General features: G+C 17.7%; 7 protein-coding genes across 7 annotated transcripts; 5 read left to right on the top strand and 2 right to left on the bottom strand.

Moving 5' to 3' along the window:
• Nucleotides 1-71: 71 nt before the first annotated feature.
• On the bottom strand, nucleotides 72-2,431 carry PGAL8A_00365600 (conserved Plasmodium protein, unknown function; the record flags this gene model as incomplete). Its single annotated transcript, XM_028672711.1, has 2 exons — nucleotides 72-375; nucleotides 573-2,431. 2 exons carry the CDS (start codon nucleotides 2,429-2,431, stop codon nucleotides 72-74), a joined length of 2,163 nt encoding a protein of 720 aa, XP_028529236.1.
• Nucleotides 2,432-4,210: 1,779 nt separating this feature from the next.
• Nucleotides 4,211-4,979, top strand: PGAL8A_00365500 (conserved Plasmodium protein, unknown function; the record flags this gene model as incomplete). Its single annotated transcript, XM_028672709.1, has 2 exons — nucleotides 4,211-4,271; nucleotides 4,609-4,979. 2 exons carry the CDS (start codon nucleotides 4,211-4,213, stop codon nucleotides 4,977-4,979), a joined length of 432 nt encoding a protein of 143 aa, XP_028529235.1.
• A 1,025-nt stretch (nucleotides 4,980-6,004) lies between these two features.
• On the bottom strand, nucleotides 6,005-8,104 carry PGAL8A_00365400 (conserved Plasmodium protein, unknown function; the record flags this gene model as incomplete). Its single annotated transcript, XM_028672708.1, has 1 exon — nucleotides 6,005-8,104. The coding sequence occupies one exon, from the start codon at nucleotides 8,102-8,104 to the stop codon at nucleotides 6,005-6,007; it is 2,100 nt and encodes a 699-aa protein (XP_028529234.1).
• Nucleotides 8,105-8,590: 486 nt separating this feature from the next.
• On the top strand, nucleotides 8,591-10,188 carry PGAL8A_00365300 (conserved Plasmodium protein, unknown function; the record flags this gene model as incomplete). Its single annotated transcript, XM_028672707.1, has 2 exons — nucleotides 8,591-8,917; nucleotides 9,076-10,188. The coding sequence occupies 2 exons, from the start codon at nucleotides 8,591-8,593 to the stop codon at nucleotides 10,186-10,188; spliced, it is 1,440 nt and encodes a 479-aa protein (XP_028529233.1).
• Nucleotides 10,189-10,798: 610 nt separating this feature from the next.
• On the top strand, nucleotides 10,799-11,435 carry PGAL8A_00365200 (apicoplast ribosomal protein S14p/S29e precursor, putative; the record flags this gene model as incomplete). Its single annotated transcript, XM_028672706.1, has 2 exons — nucleotides 10,799-11,201; nucleotides 11,332-11,435. The coding sequence occupies 2 exons, from the start codon at nucleotides 10,799-10,801 to the stop codon at nucleotides 11,433-11,435; spliced, it is 507 nt and encodes a 168-aa protein (XP_028529232.1).
• Nucleotides 11,436-12,455: 1,020 nt separating this feature from the next.
• Nucleotides 12,456-13,724, top strand: PGAL8A_00365100 (UVB-resistance protein UVR8 homologue, putative; the record flags this gene model as incomplete). Its single annotated transcript, XM_028672705.1, has 1 exon — nucleotides 12,456-13,724. One exon carries the CDS (start codon nucleotides 12,456-12,458, stop codon nucleotides 13,722-13,724), a length of 1,269 nt encoding a protein of 422 aa, XP_028529231.1.
• A 2,336-nt stretch (nucleotides 13,725-16,060) lies between these two features.
• Nucleotides 16,061-18,001, top strand: PGAL8A_00365000 (conserved Plasmodium protein, unknown function; the record flags this gene model as incomplete). The annotated part of the gene is made up of 1 exon (XM_028672704.1): nucleotides 16,061-18,001. One exon carries the CDS (start codon nucleotides 16,061-16,063, stop codon nucleotides 17,999-18,001), a length of 1,941 nt encoding a protein of 646 aa, XP_028529230.1.
• Between the last annotated feature and the right edge of the window lie 1,038 nt (nucleotides 18,002-19,039).

The following is a 19,039-nucleotide window of genomic DNA, read 5'->3' as shown; positions in this document are numbered from 1 at the left end:
GTATTAATAAATTATTTCATTTTTTATTAAATAAAAAAAATAATGTTAAGATTTATTTATTTTTTTTTTTATTAAAATTTTTTCGATATAGAGTTCATCTTTAGTATCCACTCAACTTGTTTTTCATTGAAATCATTTTTCTTTAATTCTTCTAATAATTCATTATATTCTTTTAAGTTATTACATGTTAGATGATTTTTATATTTTTCTTTAAAACTTATATAATTATCATCTATAGGATAAACAAATTTCAGTCCTTTTGTACTTTTAAAATTGTTCTTTAATGAATTTGTCTTTTCATTTAACTTTATTACTGTGCTTTTTAAAATTTTGAAAAGTTCCATTTTTTTACATATAATATCATCATATTTTTTTCTGAAATAAAAAATTAAAAAAATAAAAAACTAAATATATAATATTTAGTTAAATTGTTGAAATATTCTATTTTTTATGTTTCCTTTTTTTATTATTTTATCTTATTTTGTTATGTTTTATTTTATACATTAATTAAATTAACTTAAAAATATTATGATATTAAATTCACTTAAACTATTAATAAATTTATTTATTACTTTAAATTATGAGTTTGTTGAAAATTTTGTTCTGCGTACTTCATTGCTTCATTTAAATTTTTTAAATATTCTTCTTCTTGTTTTTCCTGGATATTTAGTATATTATTTGAAATATTATTATCTTGGATACTTTGAAAGTTTTTTTCCTTTTTTATAGGTTTTTCTTGGTTGTTTATTGATTCATTGCGAAATTTTAAAAAATATTCATATTCTTTATTTAATATGTTATCAATAGTGTGGATCCTTTTCAAATTTTGCACATCTTTATTCTCTTCTTTTTGCAAATATTCCATATTTAAATTTTGATGTCTTTGTATTTCATTTTCTATTTCTAAATTTTTTTCATTAATGTAATATATTTCTTTAAGTATACTATTTATTTCGTCTTTCTTCTTATTTTCTTTCTCTTCATAACTTTTAATAATTTCATTTTGCTTTTCAACTAAATTTAAAATATTTCTATAGAATTCTTTTTCTTTCTCTTTATATAAATCATAATTATGTTGAAATGTTTTATTTAACAATGTTAAACAGTTAAAAGATTCTTCAGGTAAATTCAAAGCTTCTATCAATACATTATATTTCAAATTTTCATCTAAATCAATATTATTGAATAAAATTTTATCTAATTTATGATATTTTTCATTATCTGATATAATAACATCTTTATGATCTCTCATATTATAATTATCATTTACTACTTTGGTTAAATTATTATTGAATAAATTTAAATAATCCTTTAGTTTAATATCAATTGTATAAAGAAAATTCAAAATATATTCATCAAATTTATTATCATAATTATAAGGGAAATACAAAACAACCTTCAAAAAAATTTTCTCCATATCATAGCATATTTCATGGACTATTTTTGATATGCGATTAAAATTAGAAATGTCAATTTTTAAATTATTGTTTAAATAGTGTTTAATTAAATTTATAATTTCATAAAATGATTTTCTTAATTCCTCTATGTTAACACTTTCTTTTTCATCATCATAATTTGTATAAGAAATGTTAAGAAAATAATATTTATCTAAGATATATTTATTACAATTATTAGTTATTGGGATTTTCATTAGATTATTTTCTTTTATTTCAATGATATCTATTGTTATTAATGTGTAAAAAAACGGTTCATTCATATTTAATTTTTTTTCTAACGATTTCTTTTTTTTTTCTGCAAAATTTAGGATGTCCTTCAATTTTTCTAGATCTGAAAATTCGATAGCTTTTGTTTTTTCATTAAAATTTTTTAATTCACTTTTTAGTTCTACATTGATGTTATTGAAATAATTTTTTTCTTTCTCATATTTTAAAGTGTAACTTCTTTTTTTTTGGTTATATTCTTCATTGTCATCGTATTCTTCTAATAAATCATATACATTGGAAAAATTGAAAGCACCAAATCGTAATGTATATATTTTATTTTCGTTTTTTTTAGCTGATAATACACTTATTTTAACAAAAAAGTGTTCTATTAAATTATACAGATAAATATAATTTATATAATCATTTTTTTCTTCATTTTCTAAGTTATTTTTAATAGTATTAAAATTTTCATATTTATTAAAAGATATAACACACCTATTATTGTTTTCCAAATAATTATCTAAAAGACAATTAATTATGTCTGTATTTAATTTTTTTTCACTAATAAATTCATCATCAAAACATTTAACTTCATTAAATTTAATTAAATTTGATTCTACACATTTATTATAACATTCCTTTAACTCTTCTGTGCTTTTATGCATGTCATTTTTCATAATATTTTGCTTTATTTTTATATATAATTTTAATTTCTCATTGCATTCATAGATAAGGTTTTTTATTTTTATCTTATTTTCAATTAACATTATATTCAATAGAAATGAGCAAAGAATATTTTTTTTTTTAAATTAGTGAAATATTAAATATATTTAAATAAAATTTTTCATGATTTTTTCTTATTAGTGTTTGTAAGAAACATTAAAGGCAAAAGAATATATTTCTTTTAATGAAGCATTATTATTATTCTCATTTTTATACTAAAAACAATATTTATACTAAAAAAAGATGTATATTTTAAAAGTATAAGTATTTTAATTAAATATCTTAAAGAAAAAAAGAAAAAGAAAATATTAATTCTATATTTTAAAATTACTTTAAGTAATACATTGTGAATCAGAGGAATAGAGTTTTCTATATAATTATAAAAAGCTATAAAAACTATAATTATAAAATTATTAGGTCTTTTTAAGAATATTTGAGGTAAAAGATATAAATGAAATTTTTTATTATGATTCTCATATACGCAAATTAATATTTTTTTTTTTTTTTTTTTTTTTTTTTTAATTTATTTTATATAATAAAAACAAAATATGTGTTATTGTTTTAATTATATTTATTATTATTATTATTTTTATAATTATTATTAAAGCTATTAAATATATAATACAATTATCATTACTATATTCTTTTTTTATTTTTTTTTCTACATTTGTTTAAAATTTAAAAAAAAAGTTATGTAAAAATGAAACATTTATCAAACATTATATTATTTAATGTACTTCAATATTTTGTCAACTCATGTAATAATACTATTAATATTTATTGCACAAAACGTCTTAAAAATAGTGTTTTATTTTTTCTAAATTTTACTAAAATTTCAAATCTATCTTAAAAATGGGTAAATTTTATATATCTATTTTTTAAGAAATAGTTTTTGTTTTAATTACTTTTTTTTCTAAAAAAAAAATTTAAAATAACAAAAATTTTTATTTATTTTTCTATAAAAATAAACTTTGAATAGATAAGTAAATATTTTAGAAAACATGTAGCGCTTTAGTCTTTTTTTTTTTTGTTGCTTTATTTTATATTAAAAACAGTTTAGCATAATTATGTAGAATCATAAATGTTATTAATTTTAGATTTTCTGACATTTTATATAAGATTTTAAGATAAAATTAAATATAAATGAAATCCAAAAAAAAAAAAAAAAAATTGATATATCCTTTTAACAGAAACATAAAAAAGTTGACACAATTTTTTTTTATTAAGCATTAAAATTGTGTATTTTGTTAAAAACCTGCATGCAAGCTAATTAATAAAAGTAAACACTTGAAGATAGCCAAAATGAAAAAAAATAAAGAAAGAAATTAACTGTGCATGAAAAATACAAAAAAAGAAAAAAAAAAAAAAAAAAATAATAAATAAAAGAAATAATATAATAAAAAGATATTAATGAAGCAATAGAAAAATACATTGAAATTATTTCAAAACAAACTATAAGAATATAAGAAAAATTAATGCAACATTTTTTCTTTGATGGTGTATTATAAAATTGTCAATATATGTAGCTAAGTTATAGGGCTTACTCTTATTTTTAAATATATATTAAAAAAAAAAAGGGTGTGCATAAAATGTTATAATTGAAGAAGTCCATTATTATAAATTATGAAATGTTGTTCTTTTATAAAAATAAAAATAAAAAAAAAAAAAAAAAAAAAAAAAAAAATAAGCCAAAAAATTAAAATTAATTTTAAAAATTTTTTTTTTAAATTTTAACGTAAATATTTTAAACAAATATATTAAATTAAAAAATAGTTTAAAAATCTCTATAAAATTTTAATCTCTTATATATTAAATTATTCAAAATGTACAGAACATATTCCGTTGAGCCAATAATATACAACACTTACAACTGTGTTTATCTGAGTAATTAATCATATATAATATTTTGATTCTTTATATTTTAATTTCTTTTTAATATTACACTTCATGAGATTAACTTTTTTTTATACTTATATATTTTTTTATTTTTGTCTATATATCTTTTGCATAAAATTTTGGCATGAAACTAATAATTTTTTGATTTAATTTACCAAATCAAAAAGAAAAAAAAAAATTATTGATTTAATATATATAAATTAAAGTTTTTTTCTTTAATTATACATTTACTTTTAGTGTGTGTATTTAATAATAATTAAATATATGTATTCAAGTTTCATTTCCTTTAAGTTAATATCCTTTTTTTTTTTTTTTTTTTTTATAGAGCCAAAAAAAACAATTAGTAGCCCTTTTTATTATCCTTTGGCTGTGACAGGGGAATATCTGTTAAGTTCAAAAACAGAGGGATGTTGTAGTTCTACTAGAAAATATGCTTTATATCCAGAAAGCTATTTTTACCCAAATTATTATTATTATTATTATTATTATCCTTCATACACTACAGATAATTCCTATTTAAACAATTATACATATAAGGATGATGATAATACAGAAAAGAAAAAAAATGATTCAGAAAAAAAAAAAGAATATGAATATGTAGATAGAGATAAATATGTATGCAACCATTTTTCTGTGGAATCTTCTTACGTTCCGAAAAGAGCTGTTTATATCCCACCGACTATTATTGTTCCATGATTTTTTTAAATAAAATTAAAACATAGAAATTTTTTGTAATATAAATTTTTTTATTATTTTTAATTTATTTTTCATATTATATAATTTATGAGAAATTTTATTTTTTTTTATTTAAATTTTTAATTAAAATTTTTTTATTATTCAATATAGTTCTTTTATCTTTGGACATTCTAGATAGTAATTTTTTGAATTTTTTTTATTAATTTATTTTTTGTTACTTTTTTTGGTTTTTTATTTTTTTTTTAGAGGATTATTTTTTCTGTAATATTTTTTAATTTTATTTTTATTTTTACATTTTTAATTCGTTACCTAATTAATTAATAATAAAAACCTTTGTGCTACTATACTTTCTATAATTAATAAAAAAATTATTTAAATTATATTTAATATTCAAACTTAATAATAAATTCTTTTAAATTTTAATTTAAAAAAAAAAAAAAAAACATTAATGAATGTTCAAAAAGATATTTTAATTCTAATTTTCCAAAATATAGTAAAAATTAAAAGAAAAAGAGTATTGAAGAAAGTCAGTTATTTATATTTTATATATAATAATTTAGAATTTTATAAATTTAACACTATGTAAAATTTTTTTTAAATTTTTTCATAAGTAATCATAAAAAAATTATATTACTTTTAATAATTTATTATAAGAAGAAACATATTACTTTATTAATTTTAGCAATATCTTGACTATGAAGGAACATAAAAAAGTGTTATTTTCATTAACTCTCTATTAAATAAGAAAAAAAAATTAAAAACTTATTTTAACAACTATATAATCAATTTTTAACATTTTTCTTTTTAATTCATAATTTTTATATAATTCAAAAGTTACTAATTTGAAATTTATACTAAAAAAAATTTTAAGTATATTCATTTTTTTAATACAATTCTGAATTTCATAATAGAACCTCTAAAAAACAAATACACAGTTAAAAAATAATATATTTTTAATGTTTTAGTAAAATGCTTCATATATAAATATATATATATATACCAAATTAAATACAACTGTCTTCACATTAATTGTAATTTAAATTGTAAGTTGTTTTAAACCTTAAAGAATCATTCATATATAAATCTGAATTTTGTATAGGCTCTATTAAATTATTTGTATTTTTATATTCTGTTAAGTGAAATCTAGTAGCATTTAAATGTTTATTCAAAAAATCTTCTTTTTTAGCAATGAAATCATCACGAATTCTTTCTCTTATAACATATGAAGGACAATATGTATCTAATTCCAAGTTATAATTATATATTATATCTTCATATTTTTTAGCAGTAGAAGCATTCTTATTATTTAGAACACTTTCACTAGTACATCTTGCACGGCTACTTTTTCCCTTTAAATTTTTAATAAATTCAAAATAAGGCTTGTTCGTATTTTTTATCCAATTTATCATTGATTTTTCTTCAATGTGATAATTTCTTAAAAAGTCATTAATGCTTATGTACCCTTTTCTTTGGGTATCTATATATTTTAAAAGTATATTTACATCGTTATTATTAACATTTTTCATTTTCAATTTGTTGAAACATTTATTTAAATCATCTTTAGTTATGTAACTATCTTTATCTATATCTAAATGCTTAAAAATTTCATAAAGGGATAAATAAGATTTTTCAGAATCTTTTTTATTAATGTTTGCACTGACGTAATTTGGTTTGAAATTATTTCTAACTGAATAGTCTATTTCTTCAATTAAAAATTTGGCTCTTTTTATTTCCTCTTCATTCATTTCTTCAGTGTAAGATTCTTCAATATTTTCTGTAGGAGGAATATTTCTTGAATAAAAATCATAAGCATCTTTTATATTTTTATTTTTATTATTTAATGAATCGTAATCAATGCTCAAATTTTCTATGAAATGTTTCACTAATACTTCATCATTTTTATTTGTTAATAAAGTAGAGATATAAGCTTTCATATTAAAATTTGTTAAACCCTCTTTTTTCTTAAAGATTTTCTTTTCTAATTCTTTCAGTTCCTCTTTATTTGAAAAATTTGTATCTATCTCTTTATAATATATATCTTTTGTTTTTTTGCTAATAATATCCATAATTTGATTCTCTAATTCTGTTTTTTTAATTTTTTCTTTACCTTTAAATAAACCTTCTAATTCCTTTTCTGTTATCAATTCCTTGAAATCTCTAGAAAATTCTGACGCTTTTGATCTAATATTATCAACATAATTAATTGTTTTTAGTTGGACATCAGAAGGGACAAAATTATGTTTTAATATTTTATTTTTTAATTTACTACATACAATTTTATTTACATATTTACTTTCATTATTCCCTGTTGTTTCATTTAAGAAATTATAGAACTCATTATAATTTATTTGTTCGCTTTGACTCTTTAAATTACTTTTTAAAACGTCCCATGAATGTTTGATTTTACTATCAGCCATACTTGGTAATATATATTTAATAATATTTTTGTATTCATCATAATCAAAATTTTCTTCTTTTATTAATTTATTTTTACCATTCATATTATTAAATACGTCTTTTTTATTAATATTCTTTTCTATATCACTTCTATTTTTTTCTTCAATTATTTCTCTTATTTTATACCTTAATCTACTATCTTCTGAATTGTGAATAAAATTTAAATAATTCCATAGCTCACTTACATTATATTCTTTATTTACTTTATCTTTTATTTTATTTTCATTATTTAAATTAATCACATCTATTTTTTTTTTGCATTTATTTTTTTTAAATCTACAAGGATCCCCTTTAGAATAAAGATAATTTTCATCATTTTCTTTTTTTTTATTAAGTTCAACTAACTCTATATCATTCTGCTTTATATTTTTTTTTTGATTCTCAATGATGAATTTTTGTAATTTTTCTTTATCAGTTTTATTTACTTCAGAATATAAATTTTTATGAAAACTTATATTTTTGTTATTCTTTTTATCACTATAAGTCTTATCAATTTCAAAATTGAATTTCAGTTTATTATTATTCAAAACATCATCATTACTAGAATTCTTACTATTGTTAAAAACTTTTAAAATATTATTAGAATTTTCGTAGTCAGATAGATTAAAATAACTTTTTCTATTTGACTTTCCTGTTTTATGTAATCTTTCTTTTTTTCTTGTTGCCATTTATTATGTGAATGGATAGAAAATAATAAAATAGTTTTTTTTTTTTTTTCTATAAGAAATAATGATGCATTAATAAATATCCATATAAATGTATAAAAATAAGGTATGAAAATGTATTTTTTATAAAATAATTAAAGTATAAACTTAATTAATTAAATAAATATAATTAATTTCTTATTTATAACTAAAAAATTATGGATATTTAATTTAAATTTATTACAAAATTAACTGTCTTTTTTTTTTTTTTTTTTTTTTACTAAAGTTTAAAATTTTATTTCAATAGTGCATTAAAAAACATATATAATATATACTATGTTTTTTATATATAAAAAGAGATGAAAATTCTCATTTTGAAATACTTATGAGTATATTTATCATATATATGTATATATAATAATGTTATTTTAATATTTTATTTTTTTTTTTTTTTGCAAATTAATTTTTTTATTATTCTTTGAAATTCATTAAATTTTAAAAGATAAAAAAATGAAAAAGAATAAGGAAGCTTATGATAGGCAAATAAAGATTGAAAAAAAATATATTTTGGATATATTGAAAGAAAACGATTGTGAAACAATAGAAGAATTAAAAAATTTAGTAACCTTTTTAAATAATGAAAATAAAAGATTACATTCTATAAATGTAGAATCTTTAAAAAAAATAAATATTTTAAGTGTTAGAGTTAAAAATTTAGAAAAATTAACAAAAAATTATAATGAGCAATTCTATCAAAATAAATTAAGTTATATAAAAAAGTATGAAAAAAAGTTAAATTATTTAAATAATCAATTAAGCATACTAACAAATTATACAGTAAGTCATAACGAAAAAGTGATATCATCAAAGTTTTTTTAGCTCCTATAAATTTTTATTAACAAATTTTATATTAAAAAAAAAAAAGTGACACATATGTGTATGTATTTATACTATTTTTATTTTTGTCTTTTTTTTTTTTTTTTTTTTATTAATAGAAAGATAAAGAAAATGAATATAATAGATTGATTGAAGAACAAGATAAATATTTTAAAAATTTTTTTATAAACTTAAATAAGAGTATAAATTTAATTATTTCATATGATAAAGACAAAAATTATAGTCCTTGTGATGATAGTTCTTCAAATTCTAGTTCAATAAAAATTAAAAAAAATGAAGAAACATTTTCAGATAGTAAGATAAGAAATAACACATTTTCTTCTTCATCTCTTTCTAATGCTTCCTATTTTAATAATAATAATATAAAGGATAAAAATAACCAAATCTTAAAAAAGAAAAATAAAGATGACATTGTTAATGAAGATGTAAATAACAAAAAACAGAATTACATTGAAAGTGACATTTCAGATAACTTAAATAAAGTAAAATTACAAGAAGATTTATTTGACAAGTTAAATCACTTATCATCGAGCAAAGATGTTAAAAATAATAAAGAAGATATGTATAAAAATATTGAAAAGATAAAAAGTTTAAGTGAATCAATTAAAAATATTGATAATGAATTATTACATTATAAAAATACTGATTTCCATGAGGAGAAAGAACTTCCCTTTTATTCTAAACAAATGACAAAATTGGATAATTCTCTAAATAATTTTACATGTATAGAATTTGAAAAAAAGAAAAATATAAAAGTTGAAAAAGAAATTGAAGAAAGTCCTAACTTATCTGAAAATAAAGCATCAGAAGATAAATTATTAGTTGATACTGCATTATGCAAGACAGTTGAAGGAAGTAAAATAGAGGCACATAAAACGTTAAACAAAATAATAGATTATAATATTGATATAAAAAATAGATTAAATAATTTGCTTGAAGATATGTATATAGAAGATAACAAAAAAAAAGATATTTTAATCAATAACAACTCTAATAATAATATTTTCAATAATTTTAGTAAAACAATGAATTCAAAAAATAATATAATGGATATTTTTAATGATAAATTGAATATTACTTGTTTAGGAGATATAAATAATAGTAGGCCTAAATATGTTAAATTTAACACTATTCATCGTGAAATTATGAATCCTCGTCAAAATTTTTTTACTCAAAACAAAAGTTCAATAGACCATATTATTTGTTTATAAAATTTATTTTTCTGCATATCATATCTGATCATATTTTATCAAGAATTATTATTGTAACTATAAATTATTCCCCTAATTAAAAATTTTACAATAATCAAATTATATAATCATTTTTTTAATAAAACTTTTTATTATTTTGAAGTTCCTCTTATTTTTTTTTTTTTTAATATATGTCATATTTTTTTTTTTTTTTTTTTTTTTTTTTTTTTTTTTTTTTTTTAATAGTGAATAAAAATACAAATAAATAATTTTTAAAAAAAAATATTTTAAGTATTAAATTTGAATATAAAAGAAATAATGAACTTCATATGAGCATAACCTGAATAATATTACTCTCTATTTTAGTGATGCATTGAATAAACAGTATTAAATTGATAAATGATTATTATAAAAAGAAAAAAGAAAAAATACAAAAAAGATATCTAAATATTTTTTATAATATTTTAGAATTTTTTTTTTTTTTTTCCCTTTTCATTAATAAATAAAAGTTTACTCTTTAAAATAATAAAAATTATGCAAGATTTAATTTATCATTATATTATACAAAAATATTTTATATACAAGTACCTTTTTTTTTTTTATATATATTTTATATTTTTGAGAATGTGAAATGTTGAACTTTATTAAATATTTTCTTGCTTATTTAATATTAGTTGATACACAATTTTTTTGCATTAATCATCAATACTCTTTTCAATTTTTTATAAATAATTACAAAATTTATAAAAACGGAAGAAGTAAAAATTATTTAAAAAGAATAATTCATTTAAATTTAAAAAAAAGGTTAGACCCAAGTAATAAATATACAGTGATAAAAAGACATGAAGCAAAAATTCAGAGGAATTTAAAGAGGAAATATCTTATTGAAAGATATAAAGAAAAGAGAGACCTATTAAAAAAATATATATCTGAAGCATCATCACCTATTGAATATGTCTACTGGAAATATAAACTTTCTAGATTGCCAAGAGATTCTTGCCCAGTTAGATACAGAAATAGATGTGCAATAACAGGTTCTTAAAAAATATATATATTTATACTTTTTAAAATTAATAGAAGAAGAAAATATATATATATTTATTCATTAATCTATACAGATTATATATATATATATATTAATTAAATTATAATTAATTTTTTTAGGAAGGGCAAGAGGATACTACAAATTTTTTGGCTTATGTAGACATCAAGCACGAGCATTGATACAAAAAATGTTTTTTCCTGGTTTTGTAAAAGCTAGTTGGTAATATTTTCATATTTTATGAGAAACTACGTATATTAAAAAAGTTAAGGTAAATTATTATTATTTTAAAAATAATTAGAAAAATATATGCATGTTAAGATGGAAAACTTAATTTTTTCCATATATTTTTTTTGTTTTTATTTTGATTTTTAAGCAACTCTTTTTCATTTTATATAATATCGTATATAAGTAAAAAATATATATCCCTTTTTTTTTGTAAAATTTAAATTATATATACGTCATAAAAATAATTTGCATATTTATATTATACCCTAATTTCTTTGACTATTCAATAGTTGAAATACTTAATTTTAAAGATATACTTCTTTTTCAAAAAAATAAAAAGAAAAAGAAAAAATTAAAACAAAAGTAAAAATAACATTATATTATCTATTAATTTGTTTTGTTTAAACATTACACTTTTTTTTTATTTTTTTATTATTAAGTACAAAACTTTCTCTTCTATTATTTAAAAAAAAAAAAAAAAAAAAAAAAAACAAAAAAACCATTAAAATTATATATGTATTCTTCATTTTATTAAAATAGAAAAAATTGATTTAATAATGTTTTTATAATATACCCTATTTTTCTTCACTGAAAAGAGATGTACAAGAAAATTCATGTTTAAAATAAAATATTTTTTTTTTATATTTATTCCATGAATTTAAAAAAAAAAATTGTTACCATAATTTCTTTCTAATTAATGTTATTTTTTTGATTTTTAATTTGCTTTATTTTTTATTTAAATCTATATATAAACATGTACTTTCAATTTTTTAAAAATATTTCTTTTTATCATTAGTACACTGAAATATAATTATTTATATGCCACATAATATTCAGTAAATATTGAACGACATAAATAAATTATTAACGAGATGGTAATTTAAATTTCTTATACTATTATATGAAAGTATTAAAAAAAAATAACAAAAATCAAAAAGAACATATGATATCTTAATAATTCTTCAGGAGTAAATACATATATCCTTTTTTTAAACATAAGAAATAAAAAAATTTTAAAATGTTAAAAATTTGTAAAAGATTAAAAGAAAAAAATTTTTATTTAAAATATGATGTAAAGTTTTTTAGTAATAAAACAAATGTGGAAGAAAAAGAGAAAAAGTATAACTTATGGCGATGGGGATGTACAGGTGATAGTATATTTTCTTCAGTAAAAGTTGGAGAAAAAAACAAATTGCCTGAGAAAATATCAAATTTTGAAAATTCAAATATTGAGAAATTATCTGCTGGTTGTAATCATGCAGCTTTTATAGTAGATGGAAAAATTTTCACATACGGTTTAAATGATAAAGGCCAATTAGGTAGACAATTGGATGAAAATGAAAAACAAAAAAATTATTCCTTAATTCCAAAAGAAGTTAATATATCGAATAATGTGAAATTTAAAAATGTTTGTTGTGGATTTAAACATACTTTAGCTATTGATGAAAATAATGATTTATACAGTTGGGGTTGGGGAGGAAATTTTTTTAAAGGTGCAAATGGATTAGGACAAGGTAATAAAGAAAATATTATTTACCCCAAAAAAGTAGAATCATTTAAAAATGAAGATACAGAATTTGTTGATATTTGCTGTGGTGATCAACATAGTCTTGTATTAACAAAAAACGGAAAAGTATATGGATGCGGAAGAGGAGAATTTGGAAGATTAGGCAGAGGAAACCATGGAGATCAATTATTTTTTGAAGAAATTGAATTTTTTACTAGTAACAACATAATTATTAAAAATATCTGTTGTGGTCATAGTTTCTCTGCTGCCTTATCTGTAAATGGGGAACTTTATGTTTGGGGAAGAAATGATTATGGGCAATTGGGTATCGAAAATAGTATTGGAGATTTATATTCTCATGAAGTATATCCAAATAAAGTTAAATATTTTGAAATTGAAAATGTTAAAATAAAATTAATAGCTTGTGGGGATAATCATATGATTGCATGTTCAGAAAATAATATTATATATTTTTGGGGTGCAAGAGCATGGCTAGAACCAAAAGCTATAACATTAAATCCTAAATATGAAAATAGTGTGATTAAAAGTGACATTGAAAAAATAGACGCTGGAGGAAGTTCCTACTATTATTCAATGCTTTTATCTGATAATAAATTGTACTCTTGGGGAAAGCATAATTCTTCCTGTTTAGCTTTAGGAGATAAAAAAAATCATAATGAACCTACATTAGTGGATTCTAAATTATTTAATGACGAAAAAGTATGTGATATTTCATGTGGCAGAGGAAGAGTTCTAGCTAAAACTTTAGCAAACAATTAATTAACACACAAAAAAAAAAAAAAAAATAATAAAAAATTTATATTTCATTATATCACTTTTTATAAATTACAACTTTATAATATATGACTATATTATATTTAAATAATTTATTTATTCTTCTTTTTTTAAATGATAAAATATATTTCATTTTTTCATTTTTTATTTATTGCTTTTTATTTTTTTTTTTTTTTGTTTTTATTACAGAATTAATATATATATATACAAATATATTTTATTTTTTAATAAATATATTTACATTTTTCTCTTTTTTTTTTTTTATATTTATTTACAATATTAGTAATACTAATTGTATTTTGAAAATACATTTATGTCTTTATATTAATTTTGTTAAAAAAAAAGAGAAGAGAAATTACATGATTTATTATTCGTCTAAATTTATAGACTCAATAATTTAAAAAATTGTCATTATTTTTTTTTTTTTTATAACGTTTTAAATAAAAAATTTGAAAAAACATAAAATTTAATTTATTTGGACAGCTTATTAAAACAAAAGCATAAATTACTTAAATATAATAATTCTTGGAAAACTTTTGATTTGGAATTAATTATATTTTCACATATTATATAAAATTTACATGTATTTTTTAGAAGAGGTATAAATTATAATAAATTTTTTTCTATATAAAAGGAAATTCATTATTTATTTGTTATGTTAATAAAAACCTTATGTATAAATATGTATATTGTTTTAAAACAATTTACATGGAAAACTGTAATAAATATATTAAATAAATATACATATTGTATTTTCCTTTCATAAGTTTTTTTTTTTTTTTATTAATAAAAAAGATATAAATATGGAAATTATCAATTAAAATATTACATAAGCAGGCAAAAAAAGAAAACATTATTTCTAAATTCAATTCATTAATTTATAATAGGAAAATCTATATTATTAATAAAAATTATTTCATAAGAAAAAAAAAAAAAAAGAATCAAATGAATTTTATTTTATGACATTCAAATGTTTTAGTTTGGAAAAAAGGAGAAAATTTGTTTACACTAAAACTATTCTTTTTTTTAATTTTTTTCATTTGAAATATTAAAAAATAATTGGTATTATTTAAGGTACATCCTTTTTTTTAATTTTAACATACATAAATATAATAATACAATTATATAATAAATATATTAAAAAAAAAAATTAATTTAAAAATAGTTTACTAATTATATTTTTTTTTTTTTTTTTTATTGTTCATAAGTAAATTTCTCACCTTAGATCTATTTAAAAAATATTTTTTTAATATAGTAAAAAAAAAAAAAATACATATATGCTTGAAACTTAAAACTTCTTTTTAATTTTTATTACATTATTTAATGAATTATCTTAAAAAGTTGCTTATGTTAATTTGTATAAATAATACATATATTAAGATAGTATGACTTATAATTTTAATGAACTTCATAAAAAATTTATCTTTTTCTATTTTTCCCCATTATGCGTGCATATTAATTTTTTTTTTTTTTTTTTTTTTTAAATTTAAAAATAATACGTTATAAAATACTTATATAAAAAAAAAAAAAAAAAAAAATTATTAATATTCTTTTTCACTTTTTATTTAATAATGTTTTTAAATTCAAATTTAATTATAAAAAGCGTAAAATCTGGATGATAGTCCCACTTAATAGTATTTTGTAAAAAAATAGAAATTAAGAGAAATGAAAACAAGATTATGCAATGATTATTCTATAGATATATTCTTAAGGATGTAACAAAATTAAATAATTTAAAATAATTATAAATATATATATATTTTTTTTAATTAATCTTTTAGATATATATAGAAGAATCAATGAAAATTTTCAATTTTTTTTTTTATTTGTAAAAACAGTTCATGAGATTTCTGCTTTATTAATATTTCGTTTAAAAAAAAATAAATAAATATGTATTTAATATTTTTAAGTTTCAGCATGACGTAGGAATTATTAAATGGCTATTTTAAATTTTAATTGTTAACATATAAAAAAAATATATGTAACATCAATGTTGAATATATTGTATGTATGCATATACTTCCTATAAAAACCCCTTTTAAAAAAAAAAAAAACATATTAATTTATATATATATATATATATATATATATATATAATTAAGTATATTATGAAAACAAAGAAGAGATATATATGCATTAATAAATAAAGAAGAGAATATAAATAAATTTTTAATTAAGTACATCTATATATGGGTGATTATTTTTCATTAAAAAATAAAATTAAGAATAATTAAAATATATAATATATTTAATTATATCAAAAATATTAATTTTCGTAATTTTGTGTGTAAAAGATAAATCTTTTGAAAAAAAAAAAAAAAATGGGTTCTTCGTTAAGTATTCCAACTCCTACAAATAATGAAGTTAACAATTCAAATAATCCTAATGCCAATGAAAATCAGAGAGTACCTTTTTTTCAAAAGTTAATATCAATTATCGTTCAAATGCTAATTATGCATTTAGTTATGTATTTTATATCAGGAGGAAAGAATAAAATAATGCAAAGAGGTGGAACAATAGAAGGGAATAATTTATTTTTAAAAAATAGTTTTGAACATGGTGATATATTTGACGTATTTATATTTTTAAGTAATAATCATTCTATAGATTTTGAATATTTAAAAAGAAATAGTACATTAATTCATGTAAAAGAAAAAGAATTATATATATATAAAAAATTTAGTAAATATGAAAATATTGATTATAGTTTTTATTTAAATGATTCATGGAATGGTGAAAAATATATAAGTGTTGCTGTAATACCTATATACTTTTATGAAAAACGTAATTATCCTTTAAGTGATAGCATTATAAAAGATGAATTTAAAGATCAAGTTTTAGTGGATAATATACCTTTAACTATAAAGATGTTTCCATTTGAGTCAGAAGAAGATGAAAAATATAATTTGATAACAAGAGATTACAAGAAATCTGAAGAAAAAATTAAAAAAGAGTTATATCATATAAAAAAAAGAATAGATATTAATATTATATATGATCAAGGAAAACATCGAATTAATGACTTTAATATGCCACATTTGAAAAACTGGAAAATTAACTTAAATACAAAAACATATACACCTCCAATTTATTTATCAGATTTTTGGTTAATAGAATCTGACTACTATGTATTGGATGATCAGTTATTAAAAGATAAAGATAAAAGGACAAATTATGTTTGTGAATATGATCCATATATTTTAAAAAATGATGATTATAATTTTATAATAGAGAGAAATGAAGATGAGAATAAAAAACTAAATATTGTAATAAATTATAGTACATGTAGTTTTATGTATTTTATGTTTACAAAACAAATGAGTAGTTCTTTATCAAAAATGGAACAAAATAATGGTTTTTCAATTCAGAATATAACAAACACAACAGCAACAAAAGAAATTAATATGATGAAAAAAATTTTTATGACTACTAATATTTATATGTTAATTTTTTCATTTCTCTTTATATTACTACATTCTATTTTCTCATTTTTCGCCTTCAAAAATGATATGCAATTTTGGTATCAAAACGAATCTATGGAAGGGTTGTCAGCACTTAGTGTAATAACCACTTTTGTGTGTGACATTATATTAGCTTTATATTTATATGATTCAGAAAATACTTCTTGGTTATTATTATTTGAAATGTTTATAGGTGTTGCATTATCTGCCTGGAAAGTAACAAAAGCAGTTCATATTTCTTTTAGTAAAAAATATCCATATATAATTATAAAAGATAAAAAAAATTATACTGAATCTATGACTAAAAAATATGATAAAATAGCTATAAAATATGTGGGAATTGTTTTAATACCTTGTTTTATTGGTTATGCTATTTACTCTCTTTTTCATTATAAATATAAGTCATGGTATTCTTATATTATTTCAGTATTAGCTGGAACTGTTTACACATTTGGTTTTGTTATGATGACACCTCAACTTTATATTAATTATAAACTGAAATCAGTTGAACACTTACCATGGAAAGCACTAATATATAAATCACTAAATACTTTTATAGATGATGTTGCTTTTTTTTTGATTGATATGCCATGGATGCATAAATTATCATGCTTCCGTGATGACATTATATTTCTTTGTTATATTTATCAAAGATGTATTTATAAAGTAGATAAAAATAGAAATCAAACACTCTCTCAAAAACAGGAACAAGAGAAAAATGAAATTGCAGATGAAAATACTAAAATAAAAGAATCGGGTCATCTTCAAAATTATAATAAATGTGATAAAAAAAAAGATTAAACTAAGAAAAAGTTATATAAAGAGTAAATAAATAATATAGTTTTATTTTTATTAATTCATTAACATGTATTATAAAATATTAAAGACATAAAAAAAGAAATTACTATTTAAATAATAATTAATCAAAATTATTATTAAGAGAAATAAGAAAATTCAAAAAAAAAAAAAAAAAAAAAATAAGTAGTTATCTAGATGTATAAAAATAAAAAATAAATAATCTAGTAAAAAAAATTATTTATCAATTAAATAGTGCAAATAAATAAAAAAAATAAAATGTATGTTTAATGTAATTTATTAAAAATAAATATGTAGATGAAGGTAAAGATCAAATATAAAAGAAAAAAAATTTTAACAACATTATACCACTTACGTATTTTGTAAAAATTAAAAGGATTTTAAGTATTTCATTAAAGTTATATATAATGATTCATTCATAAAAATTATGATTAAAAGAATCTTACTCCTTTGAGTTAAATTAGCTTATATTAAAAGGAAAATATATTTCAAAAACATTAAATGATTTTCTGTATTTCATTAAATTATATTTTTAAAAATTAAATTAAAAAAAAAAAAAAAGATACACATTTTTTAATTAATATTAGTTACTATTTATTTTATATATATTCATTTATACATACATGTTACTTTTTATCTAAAATCATATATTTAAGAAAACATTTTTTATGCATTTCTTTATCCCTCTTTCTATATATATATTTTGCTTTATTCGATAAACAACTAAATATAAGTAAGTAAAATTACATTATCCTTTTAAGTATTATACATTTTTAGTTTATAGATTTTTTTTAAAATTTAAATATTCTTATAAATGTTATTTAGATTATATATATAAATATTACTTGTTTTCAAATATAGATATTCATATTTTTTAAATTATTTTTATGACTTTAAGTAAATTATTTTCATTTTTAAACTAAGTTTATTATGAGATTTAACAATTTATGCTTTTTTTTTTTTTTTTTTTTTTTTTTTTTTTAACTATATATTTTTTAATTTTTTACCATTTCATTTTTTTTT

The sequence above is a fragment of the Plasmodium gallinaceum genome, assembly GCF_900005855.1.
Source record: "Plasmodium gallinaceum strain 8A genome assembly, contig: PGAL8A_v1_98, whole genome shotgun sequence".
Taxonomy (NCBI): Eukaryota; Apicomplexa; class Aconoidasida; order Haemosporida; family Plasmodiidae; genus Plasmodium; species Plasmodium gallinaceum.
This window is presented reverse-complemented; position numbering and strand designations above follow the sequence as displayed.